The 20,711-nt window shown below is 36.1% G+C and overlaps 1 protein-coding gene across 1 annotated transcript in view; it reads left to right on the forward strand.

Moving 5' to 3' along the window:
* Positions 1-17,467, forward strand: part of LOC127877297 (general transcription factor 3C polypeptide 1-like) — a 413,141-nt gene extending 395,674 nt beyond the window's left edge. The window contains exons 44-46 of the mRNA XM_052422993.1: positions 1,426-1,618; positions 8,940-9,027; positions 15,256-17,467. Coding sequence (XP_052278953.1) covers positions 1,426-1,618; positions 8,940-9,027; positions 15,256-15,398 — 424 coding nt within the window. The 3' untranslated portion in view covers positions 15,399-17,467. The remainder of the gene's footprint in view (positions 1-1,425; positions 1,619-8,939; positions 9,028-15,255) is intronic.
* Positions 17,468-20,711: the final 3,244 nt, after the last annotated feature.

The raw sequence follows: 20,711 nt of genomic DNA on the forward strand, positions 1-20,711 counted from the left end.
CTTGAACTTAGTGTACCTTCTTCTTCCTGCCATCATATGTTTCATATAAATATGAGCATGTAGTAAACTGCATGACTTGAACTTAGTGTACCTTCTTCCTCCTGCCATCATATGTTTCATATAAATATGAGTGTACCTTCTTCCTTCTGCCATCATATGTTTCATATAAATATGAGTGTACCTTCTTCCTCCTGCCATCATATGTTTCATATAAATAGGAGTGTACCTTCTTCCTCCTGCCATCATATGTTTCATATAAATATGAGTGTACCTTCTTCCTCCTGCAATCATATGTTTCATATAAATATGAGTGTACCTTCTTCCTCCTGCCATCATATGTTTCATATAAATATGAGTGTACCTTCTTCCTCCTGCCATCACATGTTTCATATAAATATGAGTGAACCTTCTTCCTCCTGCCATCATATGTTTCATATAAATATGAGTGTACCTTCTTCCTCCTGCAATCATATGTTTCATATAAATATGAGTGTACCTTCTTCCTCCTGCCATCATATGTTTCATATAAATATGAGTGTACCTTCTTCCTCCTGCCATCATATATTTCATATAAATATGAGTGTACCTTCTTCCTCCTGCCATCATATGTTTCATATAAATATGAGTGTACCTTCTTCCTCCTGCCATCATATGTTTCATATAAATATGAGTGTACCTTCTTCCTCCTGCCATCATATGTTTCATATAAATATGAGTGTACCTTCTTCCTCCTGCCATCATATGTTTCATATAAATATGAGTGAACCTTCTTCCTCCTGCCATCATATGTTTCATATAAATATGAGTGTACCTTCTTCCTCCTGCAATCATATGTTTCATATAAATATGAGTGTACCTTCTTCCTCCTGCCATCATATGTTTCATATAAATATGAGTGTACCTTCTTCCTCCTGCCATCATATGTTTCATATAAATATGAGTGAACCTTCTTCCTCCTGCCATCATATGTTTCATATAAATATGAGTGTACCTTCTTCCTCCTGCCATCATATGTTTCATATAAATATGAGTGTACCTTCTTCCTCCTGCCATCATATGTTTCATATAAATATGAGTGTACCTTCTTCCTGCCATCATATGTTTCATATAAATATGAGTGTACCTTCTTCCTCCTGCCATCATATGTTTCAGTGTACCTTCTTCCTCCTGCCATCATATGTTTCATATAAATATGAGCCGGGCTCTGAAAAATGGGGCTTCGTGCATGTGCATAAAATGTCAATCCAGATTAGCCTGTGAAGTACACACAGGCTTTTCAGCGATGACACTGCATCTAGAAAAGATTTTTGGTGATTTGGAAGTGGAATATCTTGACCCTGATTAGCCTGTGCACACTTATATGCACCAAGCCCCATTTTTTCAAGAGTGCAGCTAAAATATTAACTCCCTTATGTCGCTTTCCAGCACGTATGACAGGGTGCGTCTCGTGATCCAGCCATGGCGCAAACCTGAGGGTGGAGTAAACCGTCCCGTTCTCAAGATGATGCTTGAGTCCCTTATGCTCTTCGTGATGACACGCCCTGCGTGCTCCTTCCCAACCATCGTGGAGCGATACAATCCTTACATGCAGCCCATGGTGCTCAGGAACCTAATTGATGTAAGGATAACAAATGATTGATGTAAGGCAAAGTAATGATTGATGTTAGAGGTTTCTGTGGCGTAATGGATGGGGTGTCTGCCTAGCAACCTGGAGGTCAGGGGTTCGATCACCATTGTGGGGGCATTCTGTAGATCTCCCCCATAGACACCAATAACTGGTTCTAGTAGTCTCAGGAAACAGACGCGAGAGCGTTTCAAATAAGCCTTAGAATTTTGATGCTATTTAGCTAAAATACATAGGTTTTAAATGATGCAGAAATGGGTTATGTAGACAAACAAATGATTGATATAATGCAAACAAATGATTGATTTTAGGCAAACAAATAAAATGATGTATGTAAGGCAAACACATGACTGATATAAGGTAAGGCAAACAAATGATTGACGTAAGGAAAATAAATTATTGATGTAAGGCAAACAAATGATTGATGTAATTAAGCAAACTAAATTATTGATGTTACATAAGGCATACAAATGATTAGTGTTAGTCAAATAAATGATTTGGTTAAGGCAAATAAATGATTGAATTAAAGCAAACAAATAATTGATGTAAGGCAAAAAAAATGATTGATGTAAGGAAAATTAATTATTGATGTAAGGCAAACAAATTATTAATGTTAGTCAATTAAATGATTTTGTTAAGGCAAATAAATGATTGAATTAAAGCAAACAAATAATTGATGTAAGGCAAACAAATGATTTATATATGGTAAACAAATGATTTATGTAAATCAAATACATGACTGGTGTAAGACAAACGAATGATTGATGTAAGGAAAATGAATGATTGGTGTTAGTAAAATATATGATTAGGTTACAGTTAATACTTGATTTATATAAGGCCGATAAATAGTTGATGTAAGGCAAACAAATGATTGATTTAAGGTAAACAAATGACTGACGCATGGGAAACAAAAGATGGATGTAAGGAAAATAAATGATTGATGTAAACAAACAAATTATAGATGTAAGGCGTACAAATGATTAATGTAGCGGAAATAAATGATTGATTTAAGGCAAATTAATTATTGTTGAAAGGAAAATAAATGACTGATGCATGGCAAACAAATGAGAAATGGATAGTGTCATACACTGTCTAAAAACTGTAAGGTTTCATAGGGACTGAAATCATTTTATCTTGCCTTTTTCTAATGATGCTTTGGGCAGGTATAATTCAACAAGGTCCTTAGGGAAATCATAACTTAAGTTTTACTCTTCTAAAACTGTTCAAACAAAGTTTCTATAAGAAATCCAATGATTTATGCCATCAAAAAAGATCAAATATTTATCATTTCAGCAATATTTAATTGTTGAAACATGGGTAAAAAACGATTTAACACTATAACAAATTGTTCAGTTGTTCGAGGTTATTTGGCTCCAAAACATAGTTGTGAGCAAACAATTATAAAAACAAAAATATATTTATTGCATTTTCTCTATTTTCAAAGATGACGCACAAGGTGCAGAAAAAAAAGAAATGTTGTCTTCATATTTGTTTCACTTTTCTTGCAAAATGCATGAATGTTATTAAATGCTGCCATTTTGTAATATTTACTTTACGTCATGTTGAGAATTTAGGCTTTAAAAAAAAAAGAGACGAAAACAACAACAAATCTGCTTTTTGAATTAAATCTCATTTATATCAAAGTGACCATGATGACTCAATAACAAAATATAAACAAGAAATATCTTTAAAAAAGATATACGGTGTTGATTGTGGTTTTGGTTGATGAAATATAAAGAGTTACATCAATGAGACAGCAAATGCCTTTTTCTGCGCAGTTCTTAGCAGCATCACATGCAAATATTGCGTTGCGCCAGATTTCGTTGCTTTTTTTGCATTATTAGATATCATTGACCATATTTCTATATATATATATACATATATATTATATAACAGAAATACACAAGAAGAATGAAAACTAAATGAAAATATACGAGTCAATGGCCACACACCAATCAACTGTACATTTTTGAAATAATAATGCGCATGTTCTTAGAACAGACATGTTGAAGTGGGTTTTCGGACATAGTTCTGATTCTTTTGTAAATAGTATCTTGAATCATAGCGCTCATGCTTAACAAATTGATCGCTATGGTGGAATAATTCTTATTTAATCAATTAAAACTTATCATGGAATTATTGAAAAAAATCTTTTTTGGACATAACATAATTATATCGCCGAATATCTGAAGTTAAGATATTTCTGGTCATGTTCACCGGGTTTATGCGATAGAGTTTATGTTATGAGTCTTGAACTGACCGCGAACTGAACTTTATACCTTGCGAGATGGAATGCTATGCATTAAAGTGGGGTAACAATTTCACTGCTGGAACGACTGATTGTTCAAAGCTTTATACTTTTTCATGTTTTTTTAGGTGTTTCGAAAACATTTAACAAATTTTGATCAAAACTAAAACCAGGATAGGAAACAACAATATTTAAATGATCTAAAATATACGTGATCACAGAATGCAATACGGTAGTACTAACTAAATATGAGAACACAGCCTTTAAGTACAAACGCTATGGCGCTGACAATCTTCTAAACGTAAACTGTGTTGATGTAGTGAATTGCGTGTGAAACTGTTCTATCCCTCATGCCTGATTATAAGAGATAAAGTAAATTCATGCTGAACACGCGTTTACCTGTATATTTCATGAAATATTGTGTTGCTAGTATGAAGAAAGTGTACGCACAAACTGTATTGATGTGAACAGTTGAGTGTAAAACTGTTCTATCTATCATGCCTTTTCATAACAGATAAAATTGTTTTCTGCTGAACACGCAGTACAACAGTGTTAGAAAGACGTGGTTATGTTTCCAATGTTCTAGTGGTTTTCTCAAATCAGCCAATGGACTAAATGAAGTGTATTCATCTGTGTCTAGCCGCAGGCATTTTTATGAATGATGATTAAAGGTCTTCTTAGAGGTCAAAAGTGACGTTATACAGCTACGCCGAAAAAATTCATTTCATTTACCAAATTTTGAGTGTTGCGAATCCAATGAACATCTGATGAACAATTTGTTTGGGTCTTAACTGGAAATAGTAAGAGACTCAATAAACAATAATGAATAAAGTACTTTTAATTAATTAAAGAATTTAATTGATTTAAGGAATTGCCTTAGGTTTTCTCAAAGAAGCTCTGTCAATTGGGGCCCTGGCAGAAGTAAGCCTCATTAGTGTGAGGACACGTATTTTTTGTTGTTTCCCTACTGGTGTATTGGGAGGGGTTTACCCATCGTCCCTCAATCCATCAGTCTGCCTAACTAGGATCCTTAAATAACTAAAAAAAAAAAGTACTGAAGAAAGGTTGATGAAACTTGGTATGTGGATTAGAGAGATTGTTATTTTGTTTCAATTTTGTTGTCAGAAAATAACTGTGGATGCTTTGGTTACGGACATTATTTTTCAATTGAAAACAATAATCTGGATCATGCGATTATTCAAAAAGCACTCAAGCAAGTTTGATGAATCTTAAGGAAATGCTGTTATAAAATTGACAACATTAACGCGGTATGGGATTGCTGTTATTTGTCTGTGACAAAGCTCTTGTTAGACACTGTGTAAAATACACATGTAGATGTGAAGTTTTATTGTTGGGAGACACAATCGTTGAGGTAAAAAAATAAATATAAAAAAATAAACAAGGGCTGTTTGTAAAACATGCATGCCCCCCATATGGGCTGTCAGTTGTAGTGGCAGCCATTGTGTGAATATGTTTTTTGTCACTGTGACTTTGACCTTTGACCTAGTGACCTGAAAATCAATAGGGGTCATCTGCCAGTCATGATCAATGTATCTATGAAGTTTCATGATCCTTGGCCTAAGCGTTCTTGAGTTCTCATCAGGAAACCATTTTACTGTTTTGAGTCACTGTGACCTTGACCTTTGACCTAGTGACCTGAAAATTAATAGGGGTCATCTGCCAGTCATGATCAATGAACCTATGAAGTTTCATGATCCTAGGTGTAAGCATTCTTGAGTTATTATCTGGAAACCATTTTGCCATTTCGAGTCACTGTGACCTTGACCTTTAACCTAGTAACCTGAAAATCAATAGTGGTCATCTGCTAGTCATGATCAATGTTCCTATGAAGTTTCATGATCCTAGGCGTAAGCATTCTTGAGTTATCATCCGGAAACCATTTTACTGTTTTGAGTCACTGTGACCTTGACCTTTGACCTAGTGACCTGAAAATCAATAGGGGTCATCTGCCAGTCATGATCAATGTTCCTATGAAGTTTCATGATCCTAGGCGTAAGCATTCTTGAGTTATCATCCGGAAACCATCTGGTGAACGGACCGACATGAGCAAAACAATATACCCCCTTTTCTTCGAAGGGGGCATAAAAATCTTAAATGTATGTTTCTTGCGTGGTCTATTTCTTTTAAGACTGTGTTTGAGTATGTTTGGGTGTCCATAATTATGCACCCATTCTTGACCAGACAATGATTACTTTTACCTGCAGGAAAGGATATAAAATAACCAGTTAAAACAGTTAAGCAACGTAAAAATACTTGTGCGCTGGAACCAGATCCATTGGTTTATAAGGTTAAGGTTACAATTTATGGTTTTAACCATATATCCTGTCTGGAGCATAATTTGATCAAGAATGAAAGGAGTTTTAAAACACCCAAAATGTTGACCATAATGATGTGGTGTATGATGCACAAGAACCAGATCCCTAGATCCATGGTCAAACTCGCTCTTTACAATATGCACATGGTGAGCTTGTGTGATCTCTGTTTGTCTGTTGTTCGGTGTGTGTCACCAACAATTACTTGGTGAATACATAAGAGGCCACATTTACTGCCCATTGAAACATGGTCACTACTTTGTCCCAAAGATATCTCTGCCGAGTTTGAAACTTAGTCAAGTGGGGGGAAAAAAGAAAATAGTGGTCAAATTAACGATTATGCTTGTGAACACTCCAGCAGTCACAATTGTGGTCCATGAAACCATGAAACTTAGTAAGAACATTTATAATAATAATATCTCAGCGTAGTTCAAATGTGGTTCGATTCCGTTGAAAACAGGGAGAGGCAATTTGTTTTTAGCTTAGTTGGAACTATTTCTATCCACTTTTAGCTTATTACCACATTGTGGCCAAATGCACTCAATGTACATGCTTTTTAAATAAGGTTTAAGTTTGTTTCAATTTCCAGTTAAGTTGGAAACATTTATGTTGATTGGCTCATGATAGTTATGAGTCAGATAAGTTAAACCTTTAACCACTGAGATACGTATTTTCACGCATTTGTAGTGCCTTAGAAAGTTACATTTTAATAAAAACCTTTCTTACTAGATTTTAGTTTTAAGGGCTTCATTTCCAACCTTTAGATAGTGATGAGCAGCAAACAGCATAAAACCTGATCAGACTGCAAGTTTCTCACAGGCTGTTCTTGTTTTGTGCTGTTTGCACATAACCACTTTCTCTTTGCCTCTGAGTGGGAAATGGTTAAGATTGCTTAATGAAATACCCATGAGCAAGTGCAAACAAAGTGATAAAGTTCAGCATGAAATAATAATGGGCCGTGCTCTGTGACAAGGGGGTTTAATGGCAATGCATGTGCATAAAGTGTCGTCCCAGAAAAGCCCGTGCAGATTCTGAGCTAAGATTAAGTTAAAAACATTTATTTGAAACTGTTCTTTTAGAGAGATTGTAAGAAAGCACAAATGAGCTTAAAGGAATTCGTTGTAAACTGGTTTAACAGAAACTGCTGTGAAAAGATTTGATCAGAAATTAAGAAATCTCTTAATATTTTTTTGCTAGACTAAAAGGACACCAACAGTATAATAAGAAATAGAGAAATATCTGTCTTATGTAGAATTTTTTCTGCCTTAAAGCACACCAACAAACTTTTGATATTGGTACAAGTTCAGAGGAACAAAGGAAACCTATTGAGCTATGAAATCTATAATACCTAGATGTTAAATTACACATTTTGTTTTCGCCCTCTGCTTTCTGAATACGTGGTGACAACAAAATAAACCACACAACACTGTTTCTTCTGGATATAATTTTCTAATTGGCCATTGTTATGCTTTATTATAAATCCCAGACAAGAAATCTGCACGTTATATAATTTTTTGCTCTGATGTGGCCTATAAAGCAACATTTCTTTTGTAATTGATATTGTATATGAGGTTCAGCTAAAAATGTGCTGTACGTCATTGCAAGTGCAGAAAAGTTTTATGTAAGATGAGACAGGTATAAAATAAGGTATTTTGAATCATAAATGAACACAATTATCCTGGAGAAGTTGATGTGCTTTTTCTTAGTACAGGTATTTCAAAACTGGCAAATGTCATAACTATAACCCATGAATAATATTGTTGGCTTACCTATAGGTTATACATGAGAATAAGAAAGTTTAATTAAAGATCAAAGTCATATTAAAATAAAGAAACTTTGTAAAATTGTTGTAATGCTTTGCATCGATGCTAAGATTAGTAAGTCTTTAAAGTCTACCAGAATAAAATAAGGAATTATAGATTGCCATTTTAGAAACTTATGTGTTGTAGGCTTAGGCATGTATTCATGCTCCCAAAAAATGTAAGGAACTTCTTCAACATCACTGCCCTCCAAGTGCAAGTTAAGTGTAACCACAATATATATCTGTGTACTTTCCTTACGATAGAGATGTCTGTCAGTCCATTCATGCTGTTAAATGACAATTGAATATTGCTTAATGACAACTCAAAGTTGACATATAAAAGTTGCATGTAAGTTTATGACAAATTCTTTTGGCATTGTGCAATGCATTACAAAAATACAGAAACTTTGTTGCGCCTGTGTGCTTCTTTACATCAATTGATGGCCCATTCTAATAGCTTTATTGCATCTGTAGTAACTTGATAAATAAAAATCACTCTGTTGTGTAATAATGAAAAACACATGCATTTAGTATTAAGTTTAATCAAAGTCAAAAAACAACCTAGGAAAGAGTATGGAACTTTTGTATATGCTTAACATTCTGTAATTTCTGTAGCAGATATAAGTTTTTCACATTAAACTCTCAATTGTAAAAAAAAAGGAAAAGTTAGTTGAATTGAATATCTATGCACTAACAGATGTAGTCATCATCATTTACAATGTAGTGTTATGGACCAGCCATTAACTATAAATCTAATTGTATTAAGTTCCCTTCAGTTGTTTTTTCAATAGTTGATTAAAGGACATAACAGGGAGATTTCTCAGAAAATCTAAGGGTCCACCATAATATCTAGGGGCCAGGAGCTAATGGGGTCCTTCTTTTTTTATCCCTGCAATGACAAGCATTCTGTGCAAATTGTTTTCTTTATTGCAGATCCTTGAAGACCTTGGATGTGTTGAAAAAAAGTTTCTGCGGAAACAGCCAGTGACGCTTTTTTCTGGTCCATCAACCATACAGATAGGTAACAATCGATAAATATCAATATATATTGACATTCAATTCTGTATTAATACTTTTATTATACCTCTGCAAACCAATTTGATAAGGGGTCTATCAGAGTTACGATGTTAGTTGGGTGGCTGGTTGGTTGGATGATGAGTTTGTAGGTTGGTTGGCTGGTTGGTGTGTCTGTTGGTTGGTTGGTTGATCGATTAGTTGGTTGGCTGGTTGAGTTCCTATAAAATGTTATAAGTTTGCCAATTACTTCCACATTTCCTAAGAGCTTAACTGAAACTGGAATATGTCATTACCATTATGTGAAAATGTGGTGTGCAAGACACAATTTTGACCTGTGGTTATCCACATGTTCCTGAGTAAGATGTACATTAACATTGATCATTTTTTCTGAGCAATCTATGCTTAAAATATCCACAAGCATTGCTCCTGTGAAAAATCAGTCGGGGGGGGGGGGGGGTATTTTTATAATCACCTTTGTGACACATCTGGCGTTACAAAATTTCAATTTTGAAATTTCAATTTCTATTTCAAAATACCATTTCCTTCTTTTGTGTCACTAGTTTGATTACTGATATTATGGATTTCAAGATGGTAATTATATCAAGTAATTGGAATTCCGAAGGCTAACAGGAATGTTATATGGTTGAAAGAACAATTTTATTAGTTAATTTTGTTAAAGTGTTTACTAAAGAATTCAACACTTTGTCACTTTTATAACCCAGCTTTAAACAACATGTTGGCAATGCAAAATTACATCCAGAATTTGCGATGTCTTTATGATAATACACATTGCCATCATGTGATGTATTGCTTCGACTAAAATTAAAGATAAAATGTATCTTTAACCAGCAACAATTGATCTATCAGTCCAATCCTGGTTTTCATTGCAGGGCACTTAAGATTTGGCTTTTGAATCCCCTTCCCTGTTCATCTGTTCGTCTGTCTGTCCATCCACAATAATTGAAAAAAAAACAGTATATAACATTAAACTGTCTCCATTGATTAATCAGAATTCACTACATGTACATGTATACATTTATTCCACTATGTCTTGGATCCGCTTTGTCTTTGTTTCACAATATCTTTATTTCAATCTGTCTTACTTCAATGTGTCCTAATTTAAAGTTGTCTTTATGTTTTTATTATACCCCCACAAACGAAGTTTAGGGATGTATATAGGAGTGAACTTGTCTGTCAGTCCGTTTTAAGTGTCCGCTCTCTAATTCAAGAAGTTTTAATCCGATCTTCACCAAAGTTGGTTAGAAGTTGTATCTACATGATGTCTAGGCCAAGTTCGAACATGGGCCTTGCCAGGTCAAAAACTAGGTCACTGGGTCACTTAGTGCGTTTTAAACATTCAGCATGTTGTCCGCTCTCTAATTCAAGTAGTTTTCATCCGATCTTCACCAAACTTGGTCAGAAGTTGTATCTTGATGATCTTAAGGCCTAGTTCGAACATGGGCCTTGCCGGGTCAAAAACTAGGTCAAGGGGTCACTTAGTGCGTTTTTTAGCTCATCTATTTTTTGGGGAAAAAAAATATGAGCTATTTTCATCACATTGGCGTCGGCGTCCGGTTAAGTTTTGCGTTTAGGTCCACTTTTCTCAGAAAGTATCAATGCTATTGCATTCAAACTTGGTACACTTACTTACTATCATGAGGGGACTGGGCAGGCAAAGTTAGATAACTCTGACGTGCATTTTGACAGAATTATGTGCCCTTTTTATACTTAGAAAATTGAAAATTTTGGTTAAGTTTTGTGTTTAGGTCCATTTGATTCCTTAAGCATCAAAGCTATTGCTTTCATACTTGCATTACTTACTTACTATCATAAGGGGACTGTGCAGGCAAAGTTATGTTACTCTGACTGGCATTTTGACAGAATTATGTGCCCTTTTTATACATAGAAAATTGAAAATTTTGTTAAGTTTTGTGTTTAGGTCCACTTTATTCCTACAGTATCAAAGCTATTGCTTTCATACTTGCAACACTTCATAACTATCATAAGGGGACTGTGCAGGCAAAGTTATGTAACTCTGACTGGCATTTGGATGGAATTATGGGCCCTTTATACTTAGAAAATTGAAAATTTGTTTAAGTTTTGTGTTTTGGTCCACTTTACCCCTAAAGTATCATAGATATTGCTTTCATACTTGGAACACTTGCAAACTATCATAAGGGGACAGTAAAAGGACAAGTTGCATAACTCTGGTTGTCATTTTTACGGAATTATGGCCCTTTTTTGACTTCGTAATTTTTAATATATGTTTAAAGTTTGTGTTTCGATCCACTTTACGTCTAAAGTATCAAGGCTATTGCTTTCAAACTTCAAATACTTTCATGCTATCATGAGGTTACTGTACCTGGCAAGTTGAATTTTACCTTGACCTTTGAATGACATTGACTCTCAAGGTAAAATTATGAAATTTTGCTAAAATTGCCATAACTTCTTCATTTATGATTAGATTTGCTTGAGACTTTGACAAAACTACTCTTACCTGACATACCATAATAGTCTCCACCCAAACCATCCCCCGTCCCCCCCCCCCCCCCCTAATTTTTATTTTTTTAAGATCATCTCACAAATGACCACCACGCCCTCACACTATACCCCCCCCCCCCACCCATCCACCCAAAATTTATTGTTTTAAACGGTCAAAAAACACAAATATTTATTTTTATGCCCCCTTTCGAAGAAGAGGGGGTATATTGCTTTGCTCATGTCAGTCAGTCGGTCTGTCCACCAGGTGGTTTCCGGATGATAACTCAAGAACGCTTGTGCCTAGGATCATGAAACTTCATAGGTACATTGATCATGACTCGCAGATGACCCCTTTTGATTTTCAGGTCACTAGGTCAAAGGTCAAGATCACGGTGACCCGAAATAGTAAAATGGTCTCCGGATGATAACTCAAGAACGCTTATGCCAAGGATCATAAAACTTCATAGGTACATTGGTCAAGTTTTGATAGGTAGATTGATCATGACTCGCAGTTGACCCCTATTGATTTTCAGGTCACTATATCAAAGGTCAAGGTCATGGTGACCTGAAATAGTAAAATGGTTTCCGGATGATAACTCAAGAACGCTAATGGCTACGATCATACAACTTCATAGGTACATTGATCATGACTCGCAGATGACCCCTATTGATTTTTAGGTCACTAGGTCAAAGGTCAAGGTGACCCGAAATTGTAAAATGGTTTCCGGATGATAACTGAAGAACTCTTATTCCTAGGATCATAAAACTTGATAGGTAGATTGATCATGACTCACAGATGTCCCCTATTGATTTTCAGGTCACTAGGTCAAAGGTCAAGGTCAAGGTGACTCGAAATAGTAAAATGGTTTCTGGATGATAACTCAAGAACGCTTATGGCTAGGATCATGAAACTTCATAGGTACATTGATCATGACTGGCAGATGACCCCTCAAAATTTTCAGGTCACTAGGTCAAAGGTCAAGGTCACAGTGGCAAAAACATATTCACACAATGGCTGTCACTACAACGAACGGCCCATATGGGGGGCATGAATGTTTTACAAACACTATTATACCCCCCACCAACCCCAATTTTCCAACCCCAATTTTTTTTTAAACAGTTAAAAAACACAAATATTTATTTTTATTATTTAATTTATGAAGTACCGTCCAACCATCACACCCAAGAATCCCCCACACCCACCCCCCCCCACCCCCTGAATTTTTTTTGGGGAAGATAATGTAATAAATGTCCACACCCCCCACACTATACACCCCTCTTCACTCCACCTCTCCCTCCTTTGTGATTTAAATTGAGAGTCCCTTCACCTTTAAAAATAAAAAAGATCAGTGGTCTGCATCCGCAAGGCGGTGCTCTTGTTAACATTCAGCATGGTGTCCTCTCTCTTATTAAAGTAGTTTTCATCCGATCTTCACCCAACTTGGTCAGAAGTTTTATCTAGATGATCTGAAGGCCAAGTTCGAACATGGGCCATGCCAGATCAAAAACTAGGTCACAGGGTCACTTAGTACGTTTTACACATGAGCATGGTGTCCGCTCTCTATTTCAAGTGCATGTAGTTGATCGGATCTTCACCACAGGTGGTCAGAAGTTGTAACTAGATGATGTGTAGGCCAAGTTCAAACATGGGCCATGCTGGGTCAAAAACTAGGTCATGGGGTCACTGAGTGCGTTTTAAACATCACAATGTTGTCCGCTCTCTAATTCAAGTAGTTTTTATCCAATCTTCACCAAACTTGGTCAGAAGTTGTATCTAGATGATGTCTAGGTCAAGTTTGAATATGGGTCATGCGGGGTCAAAAACTAGGTCATGAGGTATCTTAGTGCTTTTTAAACCTCACCATGTTGTCAGCTCTCTAATTCAAGTAGTTTTCATCCAATCCTCACCAAACTTGGTCACAAGTTTTATCTAAATGATCTCTAGGACAAGTTTGAACATTGGCCATTCCGGGCCTTAAACTAGATCACGGGGTCACTTAGTGCGTTTTTTAACATTCAGCATGGTGTCCACTCTCTTATTCAAGTAGTTTACATCTGATCTTCACCAAACTTGGTCAGAAGTTTTATGGAGATGATCTTAAGGCCAAGTTAGAGCATGGGCCTTTCTGGGTCAAAAACTAGGTCAAGGGGTCACTTAGTGCGTTTTAAAAATTGAGCATGGTGTCCACTGTTTTTTGTGAAGAGGACTAGCAAAATATTATTTGTCAATGCGGCATGTGGGGGTATTTGTCACGTTTGTGACAAACCTTTAGTTTTAATTTGTCTTTATATCAATATGTCTTTATTTCAATCTGTTCTTATTCCAATCTTTCTTTATTTCAATCTGTTTTTATTTGAATGTCTTTATTTGAATCTATTCATTTGGACGTGTCTTTATTTCAATTTGCCTTTATTATGCCCCCCTTTGAAGAAGAGGGGGTATATTGCTTTGCACATGTTGGTGTGTCGGTCGGTCTGTTGGTCGGTCTGTCGGTCAGTCCGTCCACCAGGTGGTTTCCGGATGATTACTCAAGAACGCTTAGGCCTAGGATCATGAAACTTCATAGGTAAATAGATCATGACTTGCAGATGACCTCTAAGGATTTTGAGGTCACTAGGTCAAAGGTCAAGGTCATGGTGACCCGAAATAGTAAAATGGTTTCCGGATGATAACTCAAGAACGCATACGCCTAGGATCATGAAACTTCATAGGTAGATAGATCATGACTTGCAGATGACCCCTATTGATTTTCAGGTCACTAGGTCAAATGTCAAGGTCAGGGTAATCCGAAGTAGTAAAATGGTTTCCGGACGATAACTCAAGAACACATATGCCTAGGATCATGAAACTTCATGGGTAGATTGATCATGACTCGCAGATGACCCCTATTGATTTTCAGGTCACTAGGTCAAAGGTCAAGGTCACGGTGACCGGAAATATTTAAATGCAGGTTTTTTTTTCCACTTTTTGGGAAGATAGCCCATGGCTTTGGAATTGGGAATTTTATCGGCATTATCATGAAATTGGGAAAATAAATTTATTAGCTTTTTGTTCCACACGAAAAGTCCACTGATTAGGGAAATACTAAATTTGATTTAACACTTTATAAAACTCTTTATAATCATTCAAATTAAAAGAAAAAAAACATATAATACTTTGTTAGATGTAATTGAATTAAAATTGAGATAAAAGACACATAAGACTTCTTTCTAAAAAAAAAAAAAAAAAAAAAATTTTTTTTTTGGCAATTGGGAATTTTTGGCCACATTTTGGGGAAAAAAAATACTTTTTGGTTTTGGGAACATAGCCGATTTTCGGCTATAAAATCGGGCCAAAAAAAACCCTGAAATGGTTTCGGGATGATAACTCAAGAACGCTTACGCCTAGGATCATAAAAACTTCATAGGTACATTGATCATGACTCGCAGATTACCCGTATTGATTTTCAGGTCACTAGGTCAAAGGTCAAGGTCACAGTGACCCGAAACAGTAAAATTGTTCCCAGATGATAACTCAAGAGCGCTTTTGCCTAGGATCATGACACTTCATAGGTACATTGATCATGACTTGCAGATGACCCCTATTGATTTTCAGGTCACTAGGTCAAAGGTCAAGGTCACAGTGACAAAAAACGTACTCACACAATGGCTTCCACTTCAACGGACAGCCGATATGGGGGGCATGCATGTTATAAAACAGCCCTTGTTTCAATATGCTTTTATTTCAATATGTAATAATTTTGTTTCTCAGCGGAGGAGGAAGGTGAGGACACATCCATGGTCGTGCTGCCAGTGGATGACTGCGTCTTGAAACTGGGTCAGTTCTGTCTCGAGATGTACCCAAACGCACAGTGGCCGGAGTCCGGTTATGCAAAACCTGACCTGACAGAGTAGAATGTCACTTTCTCTGAAGAAGACAATAAAACCTTCTCTGCGATGTTTTGTTTCAACTTGTAACAGGCAAAATGTGTACATATGTGCTCAACATTTTGGCAAACAGTCACATTGAGATAAACACCAAATGTCAGCATAAATTAAGGAACCAATCAATTTAACCATTAATAAAATATTTTTCAAAATTTGATTATGGACAGTTATTAAGTTAAATGTAATTGCAACATGTCAAACAAATAAATTGGGTTCAAAGTCAGTAGATAACCTGGTAAAGTCAATATTAGAAGCAGTCAGTTAGTGGTTAGTATAGTTGTATGCAAGGACATACAGACTGGTACATTTTACAGCAAAAACTAAGTGTTGTTTAAATTTTATTAGCGAGGCTGTTTTAGGAGAAAAAACGAGCTATTGTCATAGCCAGCTGGTCCGAGGTAGGCGTCGTGCTAAAACCTTAACATTGGCTCTAAAATCAAAGTGCTTCCACCTACAACTTTGAAACTTCATATGTAGATGCACCTTGATGAGTTCAACACGCCACACCCATTTTTGGGTCACTAGGTCAAAGGTCAAGGTCACTGTGACCTCTAATATCAAACTTTAACATTGGCTCTGAAATCAAAGTGCTTCCACCTACAACTTTGAAACTTCATATGTAGTTGCACCTAGATGAGTTCTACATGCCACACCCATTTTTGGGTCACTAGGTCAAAGGTCAAGGTCACTGTGACCTCTAAAATAAAACTTTAACAAAAACCTTAACATTGCCTCTATAATCAAAGTGTTTCCACCTTTAACTTTGAAACTTCATATGTAGATGCACCTTGATGAGTTCTGCACGCCACATCCATTTTGGGTTACTAGGTCAAAGGTCAAGGTCACTGTGACCTCTAAAAAAATAAATTCTGACAAGCTTTCCCAGCCGAGCGTGGCACCCATTATGCGGTGCTCTTGTTTGTATACAATTTACAAGTATTAACAAAATTATGGAAATAATATTAATTAAATATGCATCTTCAAAAGTGTCAGGTCAGTATGTTTTGATCTATACCTGTCACATGATTATGTTCCATGTCAAAGACAGTGGAGTTCATGGGTTTGCTAATGTCTTTCTGCCAAGTTTTGGGCCATGAAATCAGCAATGTTCAATAATCAGACAAAGCACCAAAGGAATTGTGGAGATATTGCTGTTAAAATATCTTAAATTTGCCTTTTGAGAATTTTTATGCCCCTGGTAGGGTGGCATATAGCAGTTGAACTGTCAGTCAGTATGTCAGTATGTGTGTATGTCAGTCTGTCCATCCGTCGTAAAAAAACTTTAACATTGGCCATAACTTTTTCACCATTGAAGATAGCAACTTGATATTTGGCATGCATGTGTATCTCATGGAGCTAAACATTTTGAGTGGTGAAAGGTGAAGGTCAAGGTCATCCTTCAAGGTCAAATGTCAAATATATGGCGTCTGTCCTTCCGAAAACTTTAATATTGGCCATAACTTTTTCAATATTAAAGATAGCAACTTGATATTTGATATGCATGTGTATCTCATGAAGCTGCACATTTTGAGTGGCGGAAGTTCAAGGTCAAGGTCATCCTTCAAGGTCAAAGGTCAAAAAAATAAAAACTCAAAGCGGCGTTTTCATGAAGCTGCACATTTTGAGTGGTGGAAGTTGAAGGTCATCCTTCAAGGTCAAGGTCATCCTTCAAGGTCCAAGGTATTAAAAAATCAAAGCGGCAATATCATGAAGCTGCACATTTTTAGTGGTGGAAGTTCAAGGTCAAGGTCACCATTCAAGGTCAAAAAATAATAATTTCAAAGCGGCGTTCTCATGTAGCTGCACATTTTGAGTGGTGGAAGGTCAAGGTCATTCTTCAAGGTCAAAGGTTATTTTTTTTATTTTTTTCAAAGCAGCGCAATAGGGGGCATTGTGTTTCTGATGAACACATCTCTTGTTATCTCTAATTTTAATTAAAGTTACCTAGCTATCATAATGGATGCGTGCATATGTCAAAGCTTGTCTTGACTGTTACTTCACTGTTCATCTTGCAATAAAAAATTACCAACTTCAAATGTCCACCCATGTAGAAACAGCTTTTATGTGTAAGTCCACTTCCTTAGTTATATGTCAAGTTAAAAAATTGAGGGTCAACGGTCAAATTTGGTAATAATACAGCTTGTTTGGACTGTAAGTGTTGTGTGCAAGACACATGTCTCTGTCTTAAAGGTCAACATAACTCTAAGATTTCATGTTTCATAGGATAATTTGAATTTAACTTTCCACACAGAATTTTCAGACAAAAGCCTCAAAGCAAATTAAAAATTATGTATCTCAAATGTTCATCTTGTTGCGATGACTTGTTGCATTTTATGCCTGTGCCCCATGTCCATAGGTCAAGTTCACACTCATTTGCATATAATTAAACAATTCTTTCTTCTGGCATTCTTTGCCATTGTCTCAAAAAAAAGAAAAGGCAAGTTTTAAAAGCAGCAAAATATTTCCACTTATAGCAGCTTTCACATATTGCTGTTACCCATGACGATGCATAACTTTTTAGCTCACTTGAGCAAGAAGTGCTTGTTGTAAGCTATTCTTATCACCCTATGTCCTTGCATGTGTTTTGTGTTGTCTTTAATTTTAAGCTCATTATCACAGTTGAGGAAACATTTTCATACAATCTTAATGGATATTGCTTTAAATGTTTATCTTATAAATATATAGGCCAAGTACAAATTTAGGTCAAGCGTATCCAAACCTTAGGTTTTCAAGCAAAGTCTTAGAAAAACCTTGTATTCACTTTAGAGGCTACATCTATGACTCAATCTAGATTAACTGGGTCAGAATTTGTATCTTTACACACACAAAAAGGCTGAGTTGGGCAAAATCTTTTCCAATTTTTTTCTATAAATAATTTAAACAGTTAACAACTACATTGTTTTTGTTTAATAAAATTAAACAAACAAGGCTTTATTTTAATGAAAAGAACAAAATGAATTTACGGGTAGTTATGCAATTATTAATTTATTGTACAGATACAAATTTTGTGTAAGATTTTTCTTAACATGGTATTTCCCATATTGCAAATTATATTTTATCAAACTAACTCAATAACATTTTATTTTTCAGATGAAAGCAAAAAAGTAACATTTATATTTTGTTAAGCTTCATTTTAGTTATTCCAGAATTATATTTTTTTCATAAAAAGAGGAGGTAACCCCACCCCTACCCCTCCATCAAGAGTTGTTGCAAAACATCTGTTGCAACCGAGAAGGGTCTAAACCGCTTCCAGGAGATACACAACTCCTACAACCCTACTACACTAGCCCATGGGCCATGAGATTTTACCTGTCCAAGTTTATATATAAATATGAACAAAATCTAATAATTTTTTTAAGTCATGTGACTTGGCAATAATCATGTGACAACAGCCAAGTCAAGTGACCAAACTATCATTTGATTATCAGTTTTGCATCCATTGGTATACCCAAGCCAGGATAGCGCAGGGGGTAAAGCACTTTTCTACAGACCTTGAGATGGATGTTCAATTGTAAAATGCGTTGTTTAATATGGGATGTTGCTTGCATAGTTTATATGCCAATAAATTAATGTGGAACTAATAATTTCAATGTAAATCCATGAAGTAAAACAACAATTTTTAATATATAGGGCATTTATATTATACAACTATACACTCACTTTTCTTTCTATTTCCTTACTAGAAATTAAATAATTAACAAGTACTGTCCCAACATAGCACAGTGGACTATTCGTTTGCTTTGATTATGCAAAGAGAAGATTTTACATTGTGTACTCAAGAATTATTTAGGCAGTTGTTGGAGACAATTTTCAGACATTCTTTTAGTAATTATCAATTATCTTAATTTGAATAGGTTGAAATTATGTATCTTCTTGATTGTTTGTAACCCCTAGCGCCTTAGAAGAAGGCAGCAAACAGCAATCCCACTGATCATCCTGCTGTGTCCCCCTGACCGTCCACAACTTCCAGTTTTTGTTAAAACTTTGGCAGAATTTATATCAACAAATTAACACCATTACAAGATTAGTACTCGTGGGTCAAGTGCAATGACCGTCTCCCAACCTCCTTACCAAGGTGAGGATCACACTTTGAGGTCATAAGTCACATTCGGCCATGAACTGACTTGTTCCACTTGAGCGTTTTCTGGGTCGTATGTCATCTGATAAGATTTCCATTAATTTTGCCCCCCTTCGAAGAAGAGGGGTATATTGCTTTGCACATGTCCGTCTGTCGGTCCGTCCACCAGGTTGTTTCTGGATGATAACTCAAGGATGCTTAGGCCTAGGATCATGAAACTTCATAGGTAGATAGATCATGACTTGCAGATGACCCCTATTTATTTTGAGGTCACTAGGTCAAAGGTCAAGGTCATGGTGACCCGAATTAGTAAAATGGTTTCCGGATGATAGCTCAAGAACGCATATGAGTAGGATCATGAAACTTCATAGGTAGATTGATCATGGCTTGCAGATGACCCCTATTGATTTTGAGGTCACTAGGTCAAAGGTCAAGGTCACGGTGACCCTAAATAGTAAAATGGTTTCCGGATGATAACTCAAGAACGCATACGCTTAGGATCATGAAACTTCATAGGTAGATAGATCATGACTCGCAGATGACCCCTATTTTTTTGAGGTCAGTAGGTCAAAGGTCAAGGTCACAGTGACCCTAAATAGTAAAATGGTTTCCGGATGATAACTCAAGAACACATATGCCTAGGATCATGAAACTTCGTGGGTATATTGATCATGACTCCCAGATGACCCCTTTTGATTTTGAAGTCACTTAGTCAAAGGTCATGGTCACGGTGACCCTAAATAGTTAAATGGTTTCCGGATGATAACTCAAGAACCCTTACACCTAGGATCATGAAACTTCATAGGTACATTGATCATGACTCGTAGATGACCCATATTGATTGTCAGGTCACTAGGTCAAAGGTCAAGGTCACAGTGACTCGAAACAGTAAAATTGTTTAGGGATGATAACTCAAGAACGCTTTTGCCTAGGATCATGACACTTCATAGGTACATTGATCATGACTAGCAGATGACCCCTATTGATTTTCAGGTCACTAGGTCAAAGGTCAAGGTCACAGTGACAAAAACGTATTCACACAATGGCTGCCACTACAACGGACAGCCCATATGGGGGGCATGCATGTTTTACAAACAGCTCTTGTTATTTTAGCAATAAATATTAATGTTTAATAGGATACAGGAACATCATAACAAATTATAAGATTAGAACGTCCTGCAAGTATATGCAGGTCTGCTTTA

The sequence above is a fragment of the Dreissena polymorpha genome, chromosome 1 (assembly GCF_020536995.1).
Source record: "Dreissena polymorpha isolate Duluth1 chromosome 1, UMN_Dpol_1.0, whole genome shotgun sequence".
Classification (NCBI taxonomy): Eukaryota; Metazoa; Mollusca; class Bivalvia; order Myida; family Dreissenidae; genus Dreissena; species Dreissena polymorpha.